Below are 27,887 nucleotides of genomic sequence, written 5' to 3' on the forward strand. Positions count from 1 at the left end.
ATATATTTTGTGTGTAATAATTTTTTCAATCACGTACATTAGAACGAATGACATCCTCAGGGACCACAAGATTGATTTCAATAAAAAAATACATAAAGGATAGAGCTCTGAAATTATTTGCGAAATCTGACAGACTTACTAACACCGCGTTATCAAATCTCAGTATGGTGACTGGCCCCTCGGGGAGGTATGCAGATCTGAGGTCAATTATTGCTTAGTCTGATGAAGTGATAAACAATAATCCAATCAAGGCGCAAAGAGGGGTTTCGAAGAAACCTCGCAGTAAATAGAGAGTAAAAGTTGTCAGGTGCACTGACTCAACTAGCCTCAACATAATAATAAACAGGGTAAAAAACGCCAAACGGAGCGGAGCACTGCGACCATGGTTGATCTTTTGTGTTGCAACAGACCCTAACCGAAAAAAAGATATTCCATCTTCCTAATGAAAGCCAGAACATCAGCCGTTGAGAACGTTCCACTATCAGAAAGGGAAAGTAGTTCTTGACCCAGTGATCTTTTTCTGGTCCAGATCCAGGCTAGGCAGTCACAGAGAATGTGACTTGAAGTCTCGTCTGCTTCTATACAGACTCAACAATCTATCTCTTCAAATATTTTAAATCGATAAGCAATGGAATTTTAGAAGGATACCTAAGACCAAAAATTGCTACCAAATCAAAAATATATGCGATTAATAACCAAGGACTGGTTAACACACAGTGTTGGATTGATGGCTTATGTTGGTGTAATTCTTATTAGGTGCTCTAAATTTTGAATACTATTTCAATGCAAAATGACAAAATAATAAAAACAATTTTATTTATTTTTTTTTTTTTTTGTATTAAAATCTTTAATACTGTAATTTAAATAATTTTGCTAATCAAAAATAATTAAATGAAAAATCAGTGTTAAAATAATTTTATGATTAAAACGAAATGAAACTGTTCGAATCGTAACATCTCTTACGCAGCAACGCATTCTAGAAAAATTAAGAGAAGAATATATCAAATTTAGGAATTTTATCATTTATGATAATTATTAAGTGGAACTTACTATCTGAGGCAGTCCAGCCAATGTGCACATTGTTCTTTTTGTTTTCTGCTTCCAACCAAATGCGTAATGGTTCAAAATATTCTGCAATAGCTTTACCGGTCATAGTACGTTCACCATTAAAAGCTTCAAGTGCATCGGGCCATGCTTTAGATGCACCTAATGAAAGCATTTTGCTGCAAAAAAGTAAGTTAAATTAAATTAAAATTAATTAATATTCTTAAGTTACTTACTGGAAAGCGTCACCAGCTTCAATACTGCCATAAATATCACAATTATCCAAAGGTAATTCCGTGTTAGAAGGATCATATTGACCAGCCTTAATACAAGCTGATTTGTAGAATTGGAATTGAATGATGAACGAAACAAGATATCTAAACATTGTAGAAAAGTTATAGAAATATTTATTAATGGTACAAAACTTATTTAAATTAAAAAAAATCTAAAAAATATAAATTAAACATTATGCTAAAAATAAACAAAAATCAAACAGCAATCAAGAGCAGCAGATGCTTCATCAGAGAGGTTAATACAGGTTAGAACGATTCAACCTTTGAACATCAATGTCTGTCATTATAAATATTGAGCCAGCAATAAAGACAATTAAAAGCAGAATATTAAAATTAATCATTTCAATGAAATATAATGCCTCAATAATGAATAATGAACATCACACGCTCTGTTTTTGTAAAGTTTCTGGTCACAATGATATCAAAGTCAATGAATTGATGAGGTGGCTGAAGGAGTCTCCGAAATTGACAAAAATATAAATATGGTATATAGCACCGACAACTTAATACTATGACCGTCTTGTGAATCATTTAGGAACGTTGATGAATTCACCACTGTAGTAACGAATATATCATGGACTAACTAACTAACTGATGAGATGGCTGTAAGAGCCTCCGAAATTGACAAAAAAATATATATATAGCACCGACAACTTAATATAAAGGCCGTCCTAAGAACTATTTAGGAACGTTGATGAATTCACCATTGTAGTAACGAATAAATCATGGACTAATCATAAAGACAGAAAGAAAATTAAATCTGTACTTCCTGTGCTTATTGGAATAACAAGGAGATACAGTGCCATTGCACCAATCTTTCAGTGTTGGTGTGTTTCAACAAGTGAACTGTGCAGAAGTTACCATGTGATAAAAAGGAACTGAAATTTGTCGAACAATACATAATAAATGTCTAAGCGCCGGTTTCTTAATTTCCTTAATAGATATACGGCAAGTAGACCTTCTAGACTGCTTAACTTCATCTGGATAAACAAATAGGTAAGCAAAGATAACATAAGGAACAATTTTAGAAAAAAATGGCTTGTGTGATTTGGCATTACAATCGACAATATTTGCCTGCCAGTGGAAGTACTGATGTTCGTTTCTAAAGGCACCCTTTCAATCTTACCTAGGTCTATCTTTTGTATAAAACAAGAGGCTATCCATTAAGATGTTTGAAATATATAGATATATATCATATATATATATATGAAGTTTTAAGTTCACTTCAATAGTTGATGATACGGTTTTATATGTTATTGGTAATAAAGCAGAAGAATTGACTAGAGTCTTACAGAGATAACAGGTTTAAACAACATCAGCTATTAGACAAATATATAAGTTATAAAAGTGTGTTTATGTCTGACCTTTATCGTGATACACAGCTGATTCTTTAATAAGGAAAATTGTATCCGTTCATTTATAACGTCTTAAGAGCATTATGTATATAATGATATTGAAGAAATCGTTAATACAACTAATGTAGCGCGCAGATTCCAACATATAAAATATGAGGCAATGTAAAAATAAATTTGTATGAAGCATTTTATTATTATGAATAATTGAATAGACAAAAAATATAAAAAAGAAGTTTAATTACTTTTTTACAAAATCCCTTCTAAACATTACAAAACTTACGATCATACAAAAATCGGTAAAGCTTTTTCTGTGTTCTATTGATACTCATTAGAGCGTCTAATCACACTGCCAGGGCAGTTATCAAAATTTGGATGACTTCTTATAATATTTCTAAAGTTTTGAACCAGAGTTTTCTTCGTTTCAATTTACGTTACGCTTTAATAAAAAAATATATCAGTCCAACATTCTTTTCGATCCGGCCAGATTTTGATCCGGAAAAAATATGGCTTTGTTTTTGATTTTATTTTCAATATCTATTCGAAGTTCTGAATATTTCTTAGATGTTGTCTTATTTCAAAAAATAATGTTAAACAAAAACTCAATACTACACAAGGAAACACAATAAGCACTGCGCCAATTACCCTGATTTTTTCATAATCTAGATATATTTCTGACGTATATGCTCGTAGAAGAGTGATCAAATATATAAAGTTATAAAAAAAAGGGAAAACGCTGAAATGACAGAAAAACTTAAAATAAGAAATATAGATTATCTTTACTTATCGCTAGAAAACCATATATAAAACTACCAACAAATAACTCTCTAATATCTCAAACACTCGGTTTCTATTGATAATATGGTAAAGTGTAATTTAATTCTGTAATTATTTTACCTCAAATATTCAACATCAGCTGAGACATGATATTTAGCTGGTGCATCAAAGTCTTTTTCAGTACGTACAACTGGTGGTTCAATACCAGAGTATTCTTCACGTAACTTCCAGAAAGCACAATTCCAATTGGATTTATCAACTTGCCCGCGGAATAATGACCAACGGTATTTATCCATAGTGAAAGCAAAAGGTAAGAAAACAATTTTATCCAAAGCCTTAAAAAAATACATATCTTATTACTTATATATAATTGATAATTAGAAGTATTAGGCAACACGCTTACAGTCAAGAATAATTGATTGATACGTGCTTCATCATCACGAACATAGTTCTTTAGCAAACCCACACGTTCCAAATGTTTTGGTGTAGAGACAGAAAGTGAGAGCACATCACCAACCGCTTCATGGAAACCAGGATTGGCACCGGTACGATAGACAAATGGTAAATGCTGATATTGTAAGAAGTATTGTATGTGTCCTAATTCGTGATGTACTGTAAAGAATTGATCCTGTGTAACACGAGTACATTGCTTAATGCGTACATCATCAGTTAAATAGAAGTCCCAAGCACTTGCGTGACAAACTAAATCACGTCCATCATCTGGTTTTTCCAAAATACTCTTATCCCAAAAATCTCTAATAAAGTTAAAAATTTTAAAAAAACAATAGCATCAACCCACATAAATAATCAATACTCACTGCGGTAATTTTTTCAAGTTCATCGAAGTGAAGAAATCATCACCCATTTCGAACATTTTTGTTGCAGTGTAACCCTGTTTAACCATTTCAGCAGTAACATCAATTAGCGGTTTTTCAGGGAACGGTGATACGATATCAGCAATTTCTGACCATTGTTGTGCCCACATATTACCTAATAAATGCATTGGGATTGGTCCCTTTTCAGAGACTACTTTATCACCATAGAATGCACGCAAACGATGACGCACATAACCATGTATTTCTTGGTAAAGTGGACGAATTTCATCAAAAATATCCTCAAGCTGTTGTTCAATTGTTTCATCTTCATATTCATCTAACCACAGTTCAGCACCAGACGTAAAGTCTAGAAAAGAATTTATTAAAAAATATGAAATGTTAATCAATATTCATTATTAAATTTAATTAAATTACTTACTATTTAGCTTGGCTGCTTTGGTATTGTATTCTACATAACTTTCATAGGGTGTGCGTACTGCCGTGCCTGCCTTATCGTAAAACTCTCGCCAGTAGTAGGCTAACTCTTCAGGATCACGGCTAGTAGTAATAACTGCTTCAATTTCTGGGTCTAATGATAGATCACACTTGGTGGAGTCTTTATAATCACAAACACGTACTTTGGCGAAATTAGATTCCATAGTTGACATGATCTCTAAAAATGCAGCATAGTCTTCTTCGGGTAGAGCAGCATATCCCAATTTAGAGAGCATTTTAAACTGACGACGTAAATCGCTTGATTGGTACGACTGCCACTTGAACTTTTGTATATCCTTTGACACTTCCTTCATGAATTTTGCAACTTCAGCAGAGATTTCATTTTTTTTACGTTCATTTTCATCGTTAATATTTGATGCATATGCCCAAGATGCTTCTGTCTCAATATTGGTGCGTTTTGCAATCTCTTTATTCAAATTATCTAGGTATTCTGCAGCAGCAATTTCTTCCTTGGAGGCAGCTTGAACAAGCTATAATTTGTTGAAAAGAATAAGGAAGAGACGAATGAGTATCATGATGTATATTAATGTACTATATCTAATCCGAGTTATATTTTATATTAGATTACGGCTCTTAGAATAAACATTTGTAATTACCTATTAAGGATATTATAATATATGTAATAATTATGATATCAATATAATCTTATTTTATGAATAAGTTAAACTAAGTTTAAAAACTTAATAAAGACCACTATTATATGATATATTATTATTATTTCTATACTTCATTAAAAGCTTAAGAAGTCTACAAAAGTTTTCCACTGGTTTCTATTTTGGGCTGTTGGTCTTAATCCGATAAACGATTTGCCTGTCTCCTGCTGAACTGTCTTTCTCCAGGTCATTGCTGGTCTGCCTCTGCGCCTAGTTCCCTAGAGGTTCCAAGTAAGTGCAGCATGCGTGATATCTTTATAAGGCTTATGCAGTTTGTGTCCAATCTAACCATACTTCTTTTTTCTTATATCGTTGTTTACGTTTGTTTGGTGCGTTATTCTCTATAACTCTTCATTTGAAACCATTTTAGGCCACCATATGCTAAATAGATATGTTGCGCAGGCAATGATTAATAAATTTTTGAGGTCTTTTTTCGATTGCGGAGTTAGCAAGCCAGGTTTACAATCCATATAGGCATACCGATTTGACACATGCGTTAAAAATCTTTAGCTAGGTGTTGGTACGTATATTGTAGGCCCAACATATGTTGTGCAACCTAGTAAATGATACTCACGCTATATGATAAATACTACTATCTTAAAGCATGCCATAAGCATACTTAAAGCATATTATAAATAATGTAGCAATAAATAAATTAATACACTAAAAATTATTTAACCAAGTTGCAAAAATATTGGAAATTATTTTACTTTGAAGAATAATTTTTCAACAAACTAAATTTAAATCAATATAATAGAATTGAAATATAAGTCAAAAATTAAAATATTTAAATTATATTCTATATAATTGAAGCCTTAACAATTTTTTAAAAAAATAGTAGAGTTTAATAAGAGATAGTAATTGAAATTTTTATCTAATTACTTTTTTAGAAGATAAAACTGTTAGTTACACAAATTGAAATAACATTAATTTTCAGGATTCCATCATCGGATATATATGAGTTTATATTATTCCTAATTGTATTTAAAGAATAAAAATGATTGAACTTACCGCCAATGTTGCCAGGAAGGCTATAAGGAACAATTTCATATTTTTTGACTGAAAATTTAACAAAAAAAACATATAATTATTATAAATATTCAAAAATAAGGAACTAATGTTGAGTAGAGATATTTATATATATTTTTTATATTTTCGTACTCTAGTTTGTATAAAATATATATATATATATCTATATATATAAGTGTTTCAAAATAAGTAAATATAGTAAGTACATCTATTAGTAAATATATGCATAAGTAAGGTCAACCAAGGATCTTTGCATTCACTTGAGATGATACCGTGCCAGCTTAGACTTTTCGGAAAATAAATTTACCGATGTAAGGCAATTTTCTCAACCAGTAGAGATAGTGAAATCAAATAACTCCTTGAATATAGCTTTTGATTTTAGCTTTGTTATTGAATGTATTTTGAACTCAATCGGCTCACTTGAGCCTTCTCCAAATTCTGATACAAACCAGATAAACTTTTCAATATTTTGAGTATCTTAAAAACTATAATAGGTAGAAATATGGTATATTAAACACTTGTGCTATATCACTAAAGGTCAAAATGTTTCATAATATTCCGCCCACTACAACACCCAACTTCATATAAAATTTCCATAAAAAATTGTTAACTTCTATGAGACAATGTATATTTATTACGAGTACATAGGTATATAAAAATACAATTTCAAATTTCAAAATTGTCTATTAGTTCCTAGGTTATTTGCAATCATTCAAAGATCACTTATATATTTAAAATATTTTATGATCAAAGTATTTAATTTATTTAATGAAATTTTAAAATTTTTTTTATATATTTTTAAGTCGCATTTGAAAAACTAAAGGACAGATTTTCTTATCAAGGGAATACCGACCACATGATGATTTGAAGGACTTTATTGATTTTAATTTTATAAGAGCTCCTGGTACCAAATTATCTTTAGTTCTGTAATAAACAATAGTCGAGGATATTTTTTCGAAACTCTCAGTAGTCATAATTACAATGGCTTTAACTTGTATTCCGATATAGTTTCCAAATAAAACATAATACAATCACGTACAAATAATACTTTGCTATTTAGATTTCATTTAAAGATATTAGATTTTATATTTAGACACTGCAAAAAATAAATGTCATTTTAAATTAAAGAAAATTATATGTTATTAAACAATAAACTAATAAAAAAAAACATGTAATGAGAACAAACAATCTAAACACGTAATAAATATTTACCTTTAACTCATTAGATCAAATACTGTCTAAAGCAATTATTACTAACTGTTAGCTGCAATTGTTTTTATAATTTATTGTAATTTTAATTATTTTTTTTTAACTCTATAATAATAATTAAATTAAAAAAAAAACTACTTAAGTAAACGTAAATATTAAAAAGTAAAAATACATGAATAGGTAGTGTAAAGGAAAATATCTCCAATATGGAAGACATAATATTAATATATAATATATAACTATATAATAAATATACTATTTAAAATCACAGACAAATAGACAGAGCAATATATGCAGATATCTGTAGATGAATTTATTTTGTCGAGTTAATTCGGAATAAATTAAATTCACATAGTCTCCAATATAGAAGACGTAATATCAATATATAATATATATCTCTATAAAATATATATACTATTTAAAATCACAGACAAATAGACAGAGAGACATAAGCAGATATGTGAAGATGAATTTCGTTAACTCGTTAAAATGAGTTAATTTGGAATAAATTAACTTTACGTAGTCTCCAATAGAGAAGACATAATATTAATATATAATATATAAAACTATATAAAATATATACTATTTAAAATCACAGACTAACAGACAAAACAAGATATGTAGATATCTGTAGATGAATTTATTTTAACAAGATAATTCGAAATAAATTAACTTTACATAGTCATCAATATAGGAGACATAAAATTAATATATAATTTATAGCTATATAATATATATACTATTTCTATACTATCTCCATACTATATATACTATCTCTGTCTATTTGCATAGAGGCATATATCGATATGAGGCATAAGCAGATATGTGTAGATAAATTTATTTTAACGAGTTGATTCGGAATAAATTAACTTTACAAAATCTCCAATATAGAAGACATAATATTAATATATAATATTCAATATATAATATTCAATATATAATATATATAATACAATAATATAGATGACATATTAAAAAGTATTGCTGAAAGTTTCTATATGGATAGCTTCTTTATTATAACTTGCAGGCAAATATATAGACAGACGATAGTTTCAATGAGTTAATTAAAATTACTTGCACTATGTCCAATGATACCCTGCGATACTTAAAAAACATCCTGACAAATTTAATATAATTTTATGCCGTCACGTTTTTTATATATACAAATAATATGAATCATTATAGTAGTTGCTTTATGGTATATAAATTTTAAAAGATTTTGAATGTCATTGTTTTCACAGATTGTAGATTGAAACATACTTTGTATGGAAAAAAGTCTGGGAATTATGAAATAGTCATTATCGGTAAAAACAAATGTTATAGAAAAACTTTGAACACAATTTCCATACAGATTCTCTTTCACTAAAACACATACAAAAAAATCAAACTCTTATGGTAGATAATGTCATTATGCATAGGGTTCTCGAAGTTGGGTTTTCCAGGAATTATTGTGCGGGGTCTGGGCAGGTAATAGAGGCAACTACACATTAGATTAGAGTTTCTTCTTTCTTCTATTATGTTTTTTGGTAGAGATAAAAAAAATTAACGGTTTCCTTATGCAGTTAACAATTATAAGGGTTGTTTTGCTACCGATTTTGGGTTTAATTTTTTTTAAATTAATTAACAGATGATAAACACTCGATTTATGTTGGTGCAAATGATTCCATTTTACCACTTAATTTGAAGTTATCTATATAACATAGACATTACATACGTAGATAGATACTGTACTATACATAGCTTAACAAATATGGTTACTAAATGGATATTTAGCGAATAACTGTTATGATTTGTGACTGTTTCATGGTTCCTGTTATATTTAATTCTACGTTATGGAACAAATTAAAATTAATTAATTTTTAGTTAAAATTTTTTATTTATTTGTAATCAAATGCTGTAGTACAATTATATACTATACACCTGAGTCCACGGTTCTAATTTGTACAGGTGTAATACCTGACACTTGTAACTTGTAAAAAGTATGTATGGACTATTTAAGCTTTTTCAAGCTATTTTCAAAGACCACTGATGATAAATATTCGGCAATATTTGAAACAGCTGTATTGTCAGCCAAACATTTAATTAATTAAAATAATATAAAAAGAATTTCTGTTGTTGTAGTTCACTACTTTTCGAAACCTCTCCATTTACGAATAATTAAATATAAAAAATAAATATATAAAATATATAACAAAAAAAAATTTGTGTTATTGCATTTAATATATTATACAATGTCCTTTATTATATATCGTATATATGTAAAGTGTGTATTCTCAGATATACGTGTATTTTAAATGTATCTAAATTTTATTTTAATATATAAATAATATTATTTTGTAATTAAAACAATATTTTGTTATAGGATATTTACTATTATATATGCTTAATACTTTTTTTTTATTATTATTGCTTATTTCATATTATATATATTATTAAATAAATTTATATTATTTCTTTTTTATACATTACTTTGCATGTTAACTATTTTTTATATGTGAAGTATGTGTTGTTATATGTACGTGCATTTTAATTATACTTTATTGATTTAAAAAATACACAATTCTCAGAATTGTTAAAGTGAACAATATAGAATTGTTTATTAAATTATTATCAAATTACCTTATTTATTAAATTAAGATAATTGGATATAGCTAAATCATTTATCACATATTTATCAAAAATTTATTTTTTAATTAAATTAAATTAAAATGTGTTTATTTTGTTTTTGTTTTTGTTTTTTTTTTTTTGTGAAATTTAAAAGTTCACAATATTTGTTATTAAAGCAATAAAAATTTTTTTTAAAGGTCAATAGCTTACTTAAAAAAATATTCGTAATTAATTAAAATTGTAAGGCAATCCAAGGCTTGTTTCTCAAAAAAAATTTTTTTTGTTTTGAAGTATTTCAAATCATTTAATTGACAAATAAAATAATCCGATCACGTTTTAAAAAGTTAAAAAGTTAAAATAAACTGGAAATAATTTTCAGTTTTTAATTAATATTCTTAACAAATCCTTTATAATGTTCTTATGTGCAAAAAATTAAAAAAAAATTTTACTTCTTTACAATGCCATAATTTATTTGAATTATTAACTTTTTTAGAATGAAATAGTGTAATAATATAAAAAAAATAACAAAAAGTTAAAAAAAAAAATAATTTTTAATTTAAAAGCTTCGAATATATCTTTCAAAAAAAATTTATTGATTATTTTTTTTAATAGATTTCAGCAATTTTAATAAAAATTTTTACTTCTACATAATGCAACAATTTATTTCAAATATTAACTTTTTTAAATAAAAAAGTGTAATAATATAAAAAAAAAATAATAAAAAGTTCGAAGTAAATTAATTATAAAATAAATTTTTAATTTAGAAGCTTCGAATATAAGTTTGTTGATTACTTTTTTTTACCGATTTTTTCCTTTAAATATTAACAATTATTAATACAATATTTTGAGTACAATAGATCCGACGGTCGCAGTGCCACATCCCCTAACAATACAATATATTGACTTAACACTAACATTATTATCATTATTATCAGATAAAAACTTATTAACCTTTATTATCATTTATTTGTTATTAAAATAAAATTTCTGATTCTGAGATTCTCATTTGGCAGGACCCGAGTTCGATTCCTGATACTTGCAGTCTCCAAAAAACCAAAAAATTATTTACGAATAATTAAATACAAGAATTATTTCCAAGACCACTGATTATGGGTATTTGGCAATATTCGAAACAGCTATATGGTAAGCCAAAAATTTAATTAATTAAAATAATTTAAAAAATAAAATTTTTGTTGTTGTATTTCACTACTGTTCGAAAAAATTCTTTAATAAAATTTTATTTTAAAATAAAAATTATTAATAAAATTTATTTATTAAAATTTATTTAATAAAATAAATGAATTTAGTATAATTATTATAATTTTTTGTTAGAATATTTTTTATTAGAATATTTTTTATTAGAATATTTTTTAGTCTCAAATATTTATTTCTACATAATTTTTAGTACATTTATCTGTAAATAAAAAATGTATACCATATAGTCGTAAGATTAAATTTTTTTGTTTTGAATTTAGAGTACACTTATAAAAAACTAAAAAAATGTGATTACCTAGTAATATTAATAAAAGAAACTTTTATGTTGTAATTATAATTATCATAATTTTAATTTTTGTTATTTTTGTCTTTCATGCATTTTTAAATAATTTTCTATTTTTATATATTGTTTTATATTATTATGTACTTTATATATTAAATAAATTTTAGATATTTATAAATTTTGAATCTTTATTAATTATGTCTGTATTGAGATTTATCTATGATTATATATTATTTAATTATTATTGCGTTCTTATTTCTCAACGTTTAAAATATATTTTTTTTTAATTTTTGATTAGATATATTATAAAAAAATTTTACGTGTTGACTACACTATTTTTAGTTTTTGTTTGTAATATATTTATATATTTTTTATAATTTCTAATTTAAAAAAAAATATTCAGACTCACTTTTGCGATCCTACAATACTAAAATAAAACACTTATTCGTCCGTAAAATGAGTGTTAACGTCAAGCCTTCTAAAAAACAAGTGAAAGTCTTATACGTGAGTAAAAACAGTAACTCACTATGGTTATCTTAAGTAGATACTCTTCTTAAATAGCAATATTTACGATTATTATATTGTATACAGACATAATATATTCATTCTATATTATATATTTTTTTATTTTTTGAATTTCATTTTCAAGTCCAGTAAAGTAGTTACACACGTACAACGGATTTCTTATCGAATTTCTTTCACTTCAAAATCTACGAGAAACAACTATACAATAATAAATATCTTAACTACCTATACCGAAACCCATAAATCTTAAGAAAAGTGAAGAAAGCAAATGTAAAAAATTATCAAACTATAGTTGTTTATACAGAATATATTGATTTAACTAATTTATAAGCAGTTCTTGAAGCAATATATTTATAAGATAAGTTAAATCTTATCAAGTGTCAAGTACTTCTCAGAATATTGGCGGGATATACTATATTAAACTGACTATTTGAAGTGCAATAAAATTGTCAGATAGAGATGAGAATGATACTTAAAACAGAAATAAATATAATTAAATATAGTGTATTTGAGTTACAATTCAAATCATTATTAAATACGTTATCAATTTTAAAGAGTTACTACCTATATATTTCAAAAGAAAACTGAACTGGTTCCTCATTGAATTTAAGTATATCAATTAAATATTTTATTAATGTTAATTTTTTCTTGCCAAGGGAGACGCGTCTTTATGACGAACAGAAACTATCAGTTAGACGGATTCGAATAGCAAAGAAAAAACAAGGACAAAAATTTTATTTAATTTATTGAAATTTGGCTGACCATGCAACGCTGTTTCGAGTATTGCCAAGTACTTATCATCAGTGGTCTTAAGAAATATTCGAATTTCTTAATTAGTCCAAACAAACTATATACGGGCTATAAAAATGTTTAAATGCCAGTATCCTACCAGAGTACTGGAAGTATTTCAAAAGTCTATTAAGAATTTAGTTTGTTAAAAATCATAAAAATTCGTATATATTATATATCGCCAATAAACTTTGTATATGAAGACATACACCAAAGAATGTGCAAATGTTATAGATGAAATAACCAACAGCACCGATTGCCGGCCCATAAAAATGTGTCAAACTTTCGATTACATTTGAAGAAACTTTGAAAAACATTATATATACCAAAAATTAAATGTCATGCTATACATCATCTACGTCTATCCTATCCCGACTGAAGTGTATTATCAGCAACAGAATTGTGATTCTTATATATGTTTTTCATGGAAAATAATGCTTAATACCAGGAAATTATGATATGATCCAAACTAAACCAAACCACAAATCTTAATAAAACCAAATTTATATTATAATTTATTATTTAAAATTTAATAAAATTAATTTATTAAACTCCTTTATGAATCAATTAAACAAATCTATAGATATAATCAATTTTTCAGGCTAAAGCATATAAAAAAAGACTTAGAAGTTTACTGCAAAACAAAAGCTTTAGCATTCCTTCAGACAGAAGACCTCGTACGATGGCTTAAGAGAACCAAACCCTCTGATTTAACTAATTAAATTACATATTTAACATTATATTGTAATATTATAGATAAGGATTCATATCGACTTCTTCAAGTCCCCGAGGCGCAATTGAATAAATAATAAAGAAAGTTTTTCAGAAGTCTAGAAATGAGCTACTCTAACGTGTGTGGATCAAACGTTGAATAAAATAGTATTATTTTATAGATTCCATACCCGTATGATTACTATGGAGGAACTACTGTTATTGAAATCAGTACTTAAAATAAAAATTTTTTTCGAAAGCGTCACAATACTAGACATTATTATGTTAAAAGGAATAGTGTTCTCAACCACAAAGATATTAATATGTGACAAATTATTTAATTAGTTTTTAGTTTAGTCCATATAACACTTTTTAAGAGAGATATATTTATTCCAACACTTTTTCTGAATTTTTGGTGTTCTTTTGCAATACAACCATTCGAAACAAACAATTCAGGTTACGATTCGAAGTGTAAGTTTGTTAATTTAACTGTTGTTTTTTATTGACTTGTATCAATAAATAATTATTTATCGATAAATAAATTACCACGCACATCTCAAAATATAAATGCCATAACCTTGTTGGCTAACTTTTGAAGTTTTGGTTGCTTTGAACGACTTATAGTATGTTTCCATTGCCTTCATTAAAGCAGTTCATTTCATTAAGGTCGCTAATGAAGTTGATTAACCGTACAAAGAGCTTCCAAGCTTTCGAGCTTAGTTAAGAATAAATCAAGGGAAATTAAAATAAAAATGTCGTAACAATGCAAAATAAATTTCCCAAAGAGGAAATTTATCATATTTAAAAAATAAAATAAAATGTTAAAAAAACGAGAAAGTCAAACAAACCAGAGGTAAAAATTTTTTAAAAAGTTCGCTTTTTATAAGTAAAATATTTAATTGATATATAAAAATTTATAAATGAGTTTACATATCAAATGTATGTTTCATATCATAATACATTATCATATATTGTTTAACAAAAAATATTCATTTTAGTTAATATATAAAAGCTCTTTCGCAAATATAAATCAACTAACGCCAATGAAAACAACCAAATTTTAATATGTTTAATATGAATTGATTTAGCTGCAGTGGGAACGTGGTATTATCTCGGTAACTAATGACCTTTTTAATTCTGATGCATAAAAGTAGATAGATGTTTCAACCTTTGTCACGTATTGATGCAAGAGATACTTTGTATCTCACTGAAACAGCTCCTAATAGTGCTCTGAATCGTAGTTGCGTTGTTGTCAAAAATGGAACTTGACCAGCACTGATAAAGGAATGCATCAAGATTAAAATCAATAAAAACAAATTTTTTAATTATGAATTATAAAAATTTTACTCTTCAAGTCATTTCTTGTAAATATTTTAATTATTTTTGACGTCAAAAATGTTTTTAATCAGTGGGATTGAAACCGTTTTCAATCTATTGTCATTATTTGCTCGTGACATATTTTGTTCACTAGAAATCATATATGTAATGTCCGGTTGTCCGTCTTGTAAGCTGGTTCGAAACAGTAATTTTACATATTCCTACCTAAAAACAAGTTCTCAAGTGAATATATAGGCTTACATTCAGGTAAGGATTACTTAGTTTGAAAAAGGAGTTAGGTTTTTTCGATATTTACCGTGATAGACCATGATATCTATGGTCTACTAATACTTAGTAGACTATTTTGTTCATTTTTATATACAAATGTCTTCTTATCTTACTAATACATTTTTCTAAAACTTCTTTATTTTAACAAAAACATATAAATTTGCTTAGGTTGAAAAGACTGCCTTACAATTTTTGCCTTATATGATATGCGTTGTTGAAATGGACTACATCAGGCCTACCCAAAGCACGACCCACGGGCATCATGCGATCTGCGGCTAATATATGTGCGGATAGCACATCTTCTACAGGTAGACAAAGTTTTTTTGTTATATTTTGATAACATCACATTATTTTATTTTTATTATATTTCTAATAAATGAATTAAGATGTTTTAAACATTTTATTACACTTCACGTTAATTTACTTAATTGATAAAGACTTTAGTATATATTCCTTTCTAGAATTGGCAAAAAAAAAACTCGTATCTAACCGTAAGTCATTATATTAAAAATAAAACATTTTTCGTGTATATATATATATATATATATATATATATGAGCATATATATTTATTTCTGCGGCTCTCCAACCTAACAGTAATTCAGTAATTTATTCAGTAATTTGTATGGGCCTGCGATCTGCTCTGGTCTGGACAGCCTAGGACTACATTCTGATTACACAGTTGAATTCTTAAGTTTTAGAACTGTAGAGAGGACAAGGAAAAATATACGCAAGTGGTAAGATTACCGGGTTTGTGAAATAAAGACTTGAATATGAAGTGATGAAATCTTACTTATTAAGTCAGTGCTCAGACGAATTTTTATTTACCATCAGAAATTAAGATAATCGTCAAAAAATGATGGACATTGTGAAGGTTATTAGAATAAGAAAACGGGTTTATTACTTATTCTTACAATTTACGAACTACTCATCAAAGTTACAAATAAATTAAGACCTAGGCTTGTGCTCCGGGAAGACTACGCAAATGGTGGAAAAAGAGCTGGATATTAAACGTCGACAGAATTAACTTAATATGAATTGTAGAGACACCTATTTATATTTATGTAATTTAATTTGTATTTAATACAATATTTAGTATAATGGAGCATAATGTTTGGCTAAGAAAAATAATTAAAGAATATAAAAAATAATTGATACATAATATATGTCAGAGCCCTGAAGGTTAATTAAAATTATTTATTTAAAATTTTTATTATTTTTTAAAACAAATAAATTCTTTTAAGTGTTTGTATTAAAAACAAAAAAAAACGACTATAAATTAAAATTAAATTTAAAAAGCTTTGTATTGTATCTCATTGGTTTGTTTCAGACAATATAAATTAAGTGAAATAAAATTAAATAAAAATAAAACATCTTTTTGAAAATATTTACTTTATAATATATTATATATATTTCGTAAATAACATATATTAATCTAAAATATTCCATAAGCTATATCTAATAAATTACTATAATTATATGTCTTAATTTATTACCAAGCATCATATAAAGTTTATTATTAAATGTATTAAAGAAACTACATTTTTAATAAATTAAATAATTAAATATATGTATAATACATATAAAGAAATTAATATTTTTCGCAATCAGTAAAATATTATTATTATTATATAAAAAAATATGTGTTTATTGAATTGTTTTTGTTTTAAAACCAATTAATTTTTTAAGACTGCTTAACATGAATTACTCGTTGAAAAGTAAATATTTAATTAACAAGTGGGGATTTTTCTTATCGAAATTCGGTATAATTCTAACAACTTAACTTCAAGATTTTATAATATTAATTAAGTATAAAATTATTATATATTTACTGTAATTGTTATGGTTTTTTTTTTAGAAAGTAATTTCAGGTTATTAATATTAAGTTAGGTATACTTTGAGATAATGTTAATTAATGTAAAATTAACGTAATAAATTTAATACAAATTAAATCTTTTTTAAGTACATTTGCTATATAATTAATAATTTTTTCAAGTATGCATACAGAGTGGTCGCTCAGTTGAATACATACCCGATATAGAGGGTTTACCTCTAAATAAGGAACGATAAAATACTTGTAAAACGTAAACATACTGAAAATGTTCTCTCTAAATAACAAATGTTATATATAATATGTATTCGAAATAACGAAAGGTCTTGATATTATCTTTCATTATACCGAGAATTGAATATTACTTAATAATGATATGGTTGTCGTAATAAAGACAATAAACCAGACATATAATTGATCACACAAATGTATTTGAAAAATGGAAGATTTTATATTGTATATTCGATCTTTAAAAATTTTTAAAAATATATAAAATGACAAATGAAATCTATATCTTTATATAAAGTATGTAGGCAATAGATCCATAATAGAAACATTTTGTGAATTATGAAAGAGCATTATTTTTCATTCATTTGGCTAGAAAAAAAAAAAAGAAACAAAGAAGCTATTATTCATTAACTTATAGTATATATAATTTAATTCTTAAATTTAAGCAACCATAGATAAATTTTTTTTCAAACTGTCAGTTTCCAAACAAAAAACTTATAGTGTCAGTTGAAATAATTTTTATTATTTTTTGTATCTGTGATATATAAGTTTCATGAAAACTTATTAACAAAAAGTATACACGATTATGGTTTTATGCAAAAAAAAATCCAAATTTCTAATCATATATGTAATTTAATTCAGGGTACTTTGAAATTTTTCTTGCAACTATAAAATACAAAATGAGTGTTCCACGTATTTCAAAAAAGGTAAATTTAAATATATCAATTTTATTTAAATAGTCAACTAACGATATTCTTAATTGTAAAGTCTTCTCTGGATATGACGATACGAGAGACAGCTCTTATGACTTCCTTACTGGACTTCAACATAAAAGAATCAAAACCTCAGGCAATTCGAATGATGGGTAAACTAATGACCAGTATTTCAAGAGTCGTCCCAGGAATGGAGAATATAATACCTAAGTTAGTTGAGTCTCTGAACCATCAAGAAGTCGATATACGTATTAAAAGTATTTTGGCAATTTTGCGTATATCAGCAAGAACCATTAAGGGGCCAAATCTACTTAAAACTGAAGATGACTCTTTTGTAGATATAAATGAAATTTGCAACATTGAGTCCAACACGTATGATCTTGTCTTTCAAAAATTGCAGGAGGTTTTGTTACACGGTCAAATGTCCGTACTTTACCTTGTTAAACAAGAAATAATTGAGACACTTTTGGTAGTTATTAGAAGTAGTCACATAAAAAGACGGCATATACACGTAATTGCATTAATGCTATACTATACTTATCATCACAGTGTAGAGTTATCTGATAAAACAGGAAAAGATTTATTGCATTTGTTTCAAGTATTATTGACCGTAGTTGACAAAGCTCACATGAAGTGGATCTTAAAAGGTTTGCGGGGTCTGGTTAAACATCCAAAAGCAATTTCACTACTACTTCAAACGGATATATTAAATACATTAAGCACTTTAATTGTACATAAAGACGATGATGTAAAAAAAGATGCCTTGAGACTTTTTGTTGATATCAGCACAAACGTTTATATCAAAAATAATCCTTACGCTCTCCGTATTCCACTAAACAATGTTCTCAACTTGCTTACACATACTGATGAAAATATTCGAAGATATTGTTTGGAGGTTCTACATTCTTTGACTGTAGTTAATAATGGATTAGTACATAGAGTCGTTCACAACGGTTTAGTTCCTTTGATTGTACATGAGTTTGACAAGAGCAATAGAACCATACAATATATAGTAATCAAAGTGATAAAAAATATTAGTGTTTATGGTAAAAAGTCGGATATTGTGAAACTTATTGATGGAAATGTTATTCCACTGTTGTGTCAATCAATTACACAGACTTCAAGTAAGGATGTTTACTGTGCTTTGACTTCCATATATAATATGTTGAAAATAGCTAGAGAATGCACTGAGTTGGCACTACGAGAATGCAAGGGTTTAGAGAAGATTGAAGTGCTTCAACACCATGAAGATAAAAAGATTGAGAATCTAAGTAAGAAAATACAAAAAGTTTTCTCAAATTTGATTGAAGAAAATGTGTCTGATATGTAAATTTTACAGATAGAAATTAAGAACAAAATTTATTTGTATTGTGTATTGAATGTTGCGATCATTGAAACTACTTTCGATTTTATTAAAATCCTATCTATTTAAGTCAATAAATTCTATTGTGAATTACATACTTTGAAAATATATTTCGTTTTTTTTTAAATTCTTCTGAAATATGCATCAACGATGACAGTTTAATAATACCAATATCTCAAACCCTATAAGGTCAAGTTAATATTGCATTTAATTATTTTCAAATTGATTATATGTTCTCATTTAAGAGTAAACCTATTCACGTGAAACACGTAATCCATTAACCAACCACATAAAGTTTCGAAAAAAAGTACTCATAACTACAAATAAGTAATGGAATGAAAATTTAACAAACTAGAAAAACTTTTCCCTAAAGTACTTTACATTCCAATAATAAAATAATTAAATCATTTTATATTAACAATATACTAATTAATCTAAGTAATATGTAAAATCACTAAGATTGAATCGTAATCAGTTTACTAAATTAAGTACAAAATTAATTATGAATAGTAATCAAGTTTTGGATATATATTTAATAAATATATATAATTTTTTCCATTTATTTAACAGGCTATTGTGGCTTTGGTTCTGCTAACAAAAATTTGATTTTAAATTAAAAATATTAATTTTATTTTTAAACTTGCAGCAAATAATTTAATTTTAGTTGCTGAATAGACGTCTATTGCGAAGATTAGATAAAAATCATTACGTGTCATCTTAAAAGGCATACTAATCAATTTTCATTAAAATTATTCAAGGAAATTTCCTGATTATTAAAAGCGTCTTAATGCAATAATTGAATTTAAATTTAAATAATTAAATTAAATTATTGTAAATTGTAATAATTTATTCTCTCTCTCGCTCTCTGTCTCCCTCACTTTCTGCCTCTCTCTCTCTCTCTCTACGTTAAACACAATAGCGGATCTAAAATGTCTTGTATCATATATCCAAACTACAAATATTTTTAATAACATAAAGGAGTATTGTTTTATGTTATATATAATAATATTATATATACATATATACGTATATATCACAATTTAATATATCATATCATTTTATAAATATAAAAAATCTAGTATTCGCAAGCTAGAAATTGCACAAAGCCAGTCTCAGAGAAAACTTTTCAAGGTACCATGGTACCTTAGGACAAATGACATCCTCAAGGACCTCAAGATGGATCCGATCAAAAAATACATAAAGGATAGAGCATTGAAATTATTTACGAAAACTGACAACACCGCGTTAACAAATCTCAGAATAGTTACAGGCTCTTCAGGTAGGTATGCAGATCTGAGGTGAATTATTGCTTAGTCTGATGAAGTGATAAACAATAATCCAGTCAAGGTTATGAAGAAACATCGCTGTTAATATATACACATATATATATATATATATATATATATATAATATTAATGATCAATTAGCTAATAAATTTTGGTGTAAAATGCCACGAAATTCCGGAATAAAATCATATTTTATATGTTCTATATAGTACAATACGAGTAGTGTCATAAAGTTATCTATAATGTCGCAAGAAAACTCATCAAATAGTTAATGCCGCTTTAAAACATATTTAATACATAAAATATATTGTATTAACTGTATATTTAAGATTATAACATTACAACATTACTTATACATCGGAGTATATCTCCAACAATTTTGCTTAATAACATTCCCATACCACAACCAGGTAATATAACGTATTTAGGTATTCACCTCGACAGACGACTAACTTGGCGCAAGCATACTGATGAAAAAAAATTTCGGATGAAGCACGAAGCCTCTAAATTGCTCATTAACAACAGATCCTCCCTGTGCCTAGAGTATAAAGTACTCTTGCATAACAGCATCATAAAACTAATATGGATTTATGGTATATAGCTATTTGGTAATATGGTAATGCTAGAGCTTCAAATATTGAAATTATCCAAAGAGCTTAGTCAAAGAGCTTAGAATATATATTTTTTTAAATACAAAAAAAAATCTTTTGAATAACAGATGACCAAAGGATTAATTGATATAGTAAATATATGGGGAAAGTAATGGGGAATGGGCAAGATTTTGCATAAAGGCTATTATGCTATTGCTCAATATCCGCAGAAAATTTTTGAAACCCTGTCGTAATATGTTCTTAAGTATAGAAATGTGAAACAATCGTCAGAATCAGGGAATGAGGGGAAAGGTGCTGGAACAAAATCCATGGGGAGTGATTAATTTTTTCACGTGTGGGCGAATAAACTCTGGATCTTATACCATATTTTGCTTTGTAAGAGGTATCAATTAAATATCAAAGCAAGTTTTTTATGACTATATTAAGGACTTAAAAAATGGATTTATTTAAGTGGTTTATTTAAATGGATTTTAAAACGTGTATGTGTGATACATTAAAAATATCACTTCATAATAAGGAAACAACTTTGATTGTTCGATTTATTAATAAACGATAAAAAAAATATTTTTATGTAAATTAATAACTTTCTTTCTTTCTTTTGGTGTATTTTTAAATAATTTTTTTGAATAAATTTTCAATATTTAATAAATGATCACTGACATTAATTTCTCTTGGCCTAAAGTTAATTGTGAATCAATATATGCATATACTTATATGTTTTATGTATATATTCGTATTCATATATATATATATATATATCGAATAGGGGGTTTTAAAATTTTTTGTTAAATAAGTGATTTGAATAAAAAAAAGTATTTATCAGAATCTAATTAATTTACATATGCGACTTATATCTCACTTTAGAATTTTAATGAAAGCAGACAGTATAAAGAAGAGAAGATATTTAAGATATATTCGGTTAATGAAGTAAAATAGTGATAAAAAAAATGGTTATCTTAAATCATATAAGTCGTTATGGAAGAAAAAAGTAGGACAAATATATATTCAATTGAATTATAAAACTTTATCTTCAACATTTATATTGTATATGTCACAAATTCTTTATATAGTTTGTATAAAAATATTTAAATTTAGAAATATTAAATATGAAATAATAATTATTAGTAATCAATTTATTACATTTTTTATAGGTAGTTTATGAGTAGTAATATAGTAATACGATATCATTTGAAACGTCCACCGCAAACAATACCCAATAATAAATGGTTATCTCATTCAAATGGTTATCTCATTTGTAAGAACTTAGCAGATTAAATATTTCGAATTATTTTCCTTCACATACTTGTCACACTCAAGAAATGAATTGAATTTTATATGATTTTGTATTGTCATTGCAATATTCTAACAAGAAATAATCGAATAGTGTTTTGAAAAGCTCAATATATCTTAAATATTGCTTACAATACTTGTTTAGGTATTACTTAGTCTTATGTTCCATTACTTTACCGAAATTCCCACGTTATCTCCCTTAGCTTTCGTGGCCGTGGTTACAAACTTTACCTAATCTCACAATTAAAAACTAAAATACTTCACGTTGAGTCAAGTTTCGCAGACAAAGGAACTAAATTAAGAACCGGATAGTTCAGTAAGTACACTATCTAGAGTTCTAGAGTTCTGCAACCTGGAGATACTACAAAAAAAGAGTACTTCACGTTGATTCAAATTTCGCAGATAAAGGAACTTAAGTACGAATTGGATAGTTCAGCAAGTATACTATTAAAAACGACATGTAATACAGAAGCGTGAATGAAGTGAGAACCTAGGATTGTGCAACCTGGAGATACTACAAGAAAAGAGTACTTCACGTTGAGTCAAATTTCGCAGATAAAGGAACTTAAGTACGAATCGGGTAGTTCAGCAAGTATACTATTAAAAACGACATGTAATACAGAAGCGTGAATGAAGTGAGAATCTAGAATTGTGCAACCTGGAGATACTACATGAAAATAGTACTTCACGTTGAGTCAAATTTCGCAGATAAAGGAACTTAAGTACGAATTGGGTAGTTCAGCAAGTATACTATTAAAACCGACATGTAATTCAGAAGCGTGAATAAAGTGAGAACCTAGAATTGTGCAACCTGGAGATACTGCATGAAAATAGTACTTCACGTTGAGTCAAATTTCGCAGATAAAGGAACTTAAGTACGAATTGGGTAGTTCAACAAGTATACTATTAAAAAAGACATGTAATACATAAGCGTGAATTAAGTGAGAACCTAGGATTGTGCAACCTGGAGATACTGGAAGAAAGGAGATGTGCCAAAATCATATAAGACAAAGAAAGACAACACATATGGATACTAAAAGCAAATAATTTCATTTTTTATTGTTGGTTTGTTGTGGAACCCAGTTGTATTGAGTGAACGTATTCAATTTACTTAACATATAGAATATAATAGACTTAATCATATCAAAGAAGAAATGAAAAATATTGATACCACTCGTAATATACTTTTGGATTGTAGATTACCATTGACTTGTCTTTATTTATTTTAATGTTTAAAAAAATTTGTTATTAGTATTATTACAAAATAAGAAAAAAAACCGATTTTAATTGTACTTTTATTTAAAAGTAACTTAATATGCTCACAATATATTTAGACAGCTGAGACTGATTATTCAATGAAATAAAATGTTCATGAACGAAAACTTGTTAGATAATTTCGGTGTTTGTTTAAATACCATTACCAGATTATTGACTATAAAACGATAATAAATTTTTATATTTCTATTGCTCACAGTTTAACGCTACTGATAATCTACTTCTTATCTCCAGAACGATTTTTTTTTTGCATTTATGGTTAATTATTCATTTGTAAATCAGTTAAGATCTATTAATAATGTCATGTTGAATGTAATATAATTTTAACACTTTCTAGGTGTTATCATGGAAATGGGTCTACGAATTACGTCAAAAAGCATTTAGAAAACGAAACAACATAAATAAAAGTAATTTAAAGACTGAACTTCGCCAAACGAGATTATTTAAATTATTAATTATTTATGCACAATAAAGTTTTCTTTTTGATGTGCAATTTATTCAAAGAAATAAAAGAAAAAAAAAACAAACGATAGAAGACATTATAAAACAAAAGATAGTTAGTTAATTTATGTAAATTGAATTAGGTTAGCTTTATAGTATGAAGATCACAGATGACATCGTCAGTCAACTAAAACACTTGTAATAATTAATAGGACGGTAAATGTACTTGGGACGATGGCTTAAACATGTTGAAATTATGTTACACGTAGAGTGGACTTTAAATGATTCAAGATGTTTAGATTCAAGATTTATGAGATAAACTTTTTCTATTTTTTTTATTTTATTGATTTTTTTATATTATATAAAAAACTAAAACCAACATTTTATAGTATAACTTGCTCTACATTTTTGCTTTATTAAATAAATTTCCATTGCAGAGTTTTCTTAAAGCTAGGCCTATATAGTATAATTTGCTATAATATATATTTGCTTAATAACGTCTAATAACAAGCACGATAATAAGGAGCAAAGAAATATAGCAGGGAGACCGAAGATAGTCTACATATATTATAATAAGAAGAAAGACTGATAGTACAATTATCAAGCAAAATAATAAGGAGTAAAGAAAAAAACTGAAAAAGAGCAGAGAGACCGAAGATAGTCCACATATATTATAATAAGAAGGAAGACTGGGGGTACAATTAACAAGCAAGATAATAAGGAGTAAAGAAATAAAATGAAAAAGAGCAGAGAGACCGAAGATAGTCCACATATATTATAATAAGAAGGAAGATATATGGTGGGGATATAACAATATGATCGGAATATTGGATAGGGACTTTAAATTTATCAACCACCTGTTTTTTTTTTTGAGTTGGTAAAAGTTTATTCACAATCTATTTATGTAAATAATAAGTCAATTTCATGAAAAATTAATTTTACTTAAGTAAATATGCTTTATTAAGTCCGCTAAATACACTATTTAGTAATAAGTAAGTAATAACGTATGACATGACTGATAAGATTTGTTAAAGTTCAAAGAAGGAACTTTTCGGAAAATGTTTGTGGTATAACTTATAATCTATGTAGGTGGAGAGAGAGAAACTCCAGGAAAATTTTATTCTAAAAATACTGGAAAGCATTTTTCACAACACAGTTTTAACAATTTTGTGAAGGAGTTGAGTATTTTACAACATATTGGATATGTTGATAATAGTAAATACTTATATTATGTATAAAATTAATTAATTAATTAATTAATTATTATTAATAAAAAATTATAATTTAATTGAATTAAGCAAAGTTAAATCTATTATTATTGGATTTAGTGAAACAAAATGATATCATAATATAAAAAAATTTACGCGCACCATAACTTCTACAGCCTAAGAATGGAACTCGATTAGATCATGAAGAAGAGGACGTCCAAAAACAACATGAAGGCAATTTTTGAATCAATAATATAAATTAATAATAGTTGCTTGAACCATTGGACGATTGGAGCGGACCACTAATACCATGCTTATCTTTTGTGTTACTATTATTAAACTAAATATATATTAGATTACTCGAAGTGCCATTTTGCAAAAAAAGATAGGTTTCACTTATGGATACTTTGAGTTAAAGAATTTTTTTATAATTGTATATAATTTGCTCTTTAAATCCTGTTGTACTCTAGTTCGAGTTATAGAAGTTTGAGTTATCGAAGTTTAACTGTATTTTATACTTGATATTCAGATGTCTGAGTTGGTGAATCAGCACCTTTACTCTATTTTATCTGTGGACAGTTTTAAGTCACACTAAGAATAACTGAATACGGGGCTTTATAATATGATGGATCTGATGTCTTTGTAATTGCCTGTATTTTATATTCCTTTTTATATTAATTATATATTTTTATTATTTAAGGATATTTTGAAGTTCAAGAGGTTGGGTATTTTACAATCTGTTGGATCCGTTGATGAATGCAATTACATATAATATATTATTTAGGGTAAAAGACCTAGTAGTCCAGTCCCTTATTATTAAATAACTTTAAAATTAATTTTAGTGTTAACTCACAAATAAATATATAAATAGAATATATTATGTATGATATTAATCACAAATTAATTTATTGAAAATAATTATTTGATTTAATTAAACAAAACTAAAATTATTAAAATATGTTGACGATAAAATTTCTAACGCGTTTAGTTGATTGAACCATTGGACGATTGGACCAGATAGCCTAGATAGTCATGGTAATTACGTTACTATTATTAAAATAGATATATATTAAACCACTACTACTACTACTGCTGCTATTTGATATTTGTGAACAATCTTTATATTCCTTTATATATTCGTTATATTGTTCTTGTAATCTGGTAATCTGGTAATATTTGAAAGTTCAAGGAATTGGAATTGTCTTAAAGTTGTCGGGTGCGTTGATGTACGTATATAAGTACATTTAATATATTATATATAAAATTAACCACTAAGCAATTCATTGAAAATAATTATTTGATTCAATTAAACAAAGACAAAATTATTGAAATATGTTGACAATAAAATTTCTAATGCGATTGTTTGATTAACCTAAATTTACTCTAGCGTGTCCTTTTATTGTCAAATTATTTAAATTATTGAATTCATTAAACGAATACATCATAACAAAAAAAAATAAATAAAAGTTATGTATTTAATTAAAAATTTTTTAATAATAATATAGAAAAACCGCACTCTTCCGACGATAAATAGACGATAAAATAGAATTTAGTTGTCATTTTTATGTATTTCTTGTCAAATTTTACTCCATTGACGACCGAAAAAGGGAACTTCGTAATTATTTTTTTTTTTAAAAAAAGTTTGTTCTGATTTTAATTGTAATTACAGTTGTAATTTGTTTTTTTTTTTATTATTATTTCTGTTGTATAGTTTTTTTATAACAATTCAATGGACAACGAGATCAAGATCGTTATTTAAATGTAATTATATCAAAAGCATTTACATCGATATTAACTGAGTCACAAAAACGTTGATTTAGAATCTGTGGCTTTGGGTCTAGAAGTTCAATAAAACTTTGTGTAATGAAAAAATTTGCACTGCATAAATAAAGCACGTTCTTTTTAATTATATCTTATTAAGAAACAGCTGCAAAATAATTTATTTACTAAATCGGAAACCACAAACTTACGTATCTATGTTGGAGCACTTCTCGATCTTTACTTAAACCGAACTTATGCGCTTGTTTACCGCACGTAAACTGAAAATTATGAGCAGAAATTTCGTTATTTTTATATGCAGCACCGCTGAATTCCCGCGGCTTGTTGACAGATACCAAAGCGACTTGTTTGACCGTTGAGCATTTCAAAGCAGGAGAGAGAACTACCAAACAAAAATTAGCAAAAAAAGAAAAAAAAATCTACTATAGTTGATCAAGACC

At 26.8% G+C, this 27,887-nt stretch overlaps 2 protein-coding genes across 3 annotated transcripts; one reads left to right on the plus strand and one right to left on the minus strand.

Moving 5' to 3' along the window:
• Positions 1 to 899: 899 nt before the first annotated feature.
• Positions 900 to 27,718, minus strand: LOC119661822 (angiotensin-converting enzyme). Of its 2 annotated transcripts, none has more exons than XM_038071323.1 (9): positions 27,639 to 27,718; positions 6,462 to 6,509; positions 4,721 to 5,267; positions 4,285 to 4,648; positions 3,870 to 4,221; positions 3,587 to 3,801; positions 1,281 to 1,421; positions 1,051 to 1,223; positions 900 to 976 (listed from the first exon to the last, which is right to left on the minus strand). In XM_038071323.1, the coding sequence occupies exons 2-9, from the start codon at positions 6,498 to 6,500 to the stop codon at positions 960 to 962; spliced, it is 1,848 nt and encodes a 615-aa protein (XP_037927251.1). In that variant the 5' UTR covers positions 6,501 to 6,509; positions 27,639 to 27,718; the 3' UTR covers positions 900 to 959. The 2 variants fall into 2 exon arrangements, with proteins under 2 accessions (XP_037927251.1, XP_037927250.1); XM_038071322.1 differs by lacking the exon at positions 27,639 to 27,718 and adding an exon at positions 12,203 to 12,305.
• LOC119661824 lies at positions 18,033 to 19,586 on the plus strand. Its single transcript, XM_038071324.1, has 2 exons — positions 18,033 to 18,188; positions 18,250 to 19,586. Exons 1-2 carry the CDS (start codon positions 18,162 to 18,164, stop codon positions 19,522 to 19,524), a joined length of 1,302 nt encoding a protein of 433 aa, XP_037927252.1. The 5' UTR covers positions 18,033 to 18,161; the 3' UTR covers positions 19,525 to 19,586.
• Positions 27,719 to 27,887: the final 169 nt, after the last annotated feature.

This window comes from Teleopsis dalmanni, chromosome X (assembly GCF_002237135.1).
Source record: "Teleopsis dalmanni isolate 2A chromosome X, ASM223713v2, whole genome shotgun sequence".
NCBI classification, from domain to species: Eukaryota; Metazoa; Arthropoda; class Insecta; order Diptera; family Diopsidae; genus Teleopsis; species Teleopsis dalmanni.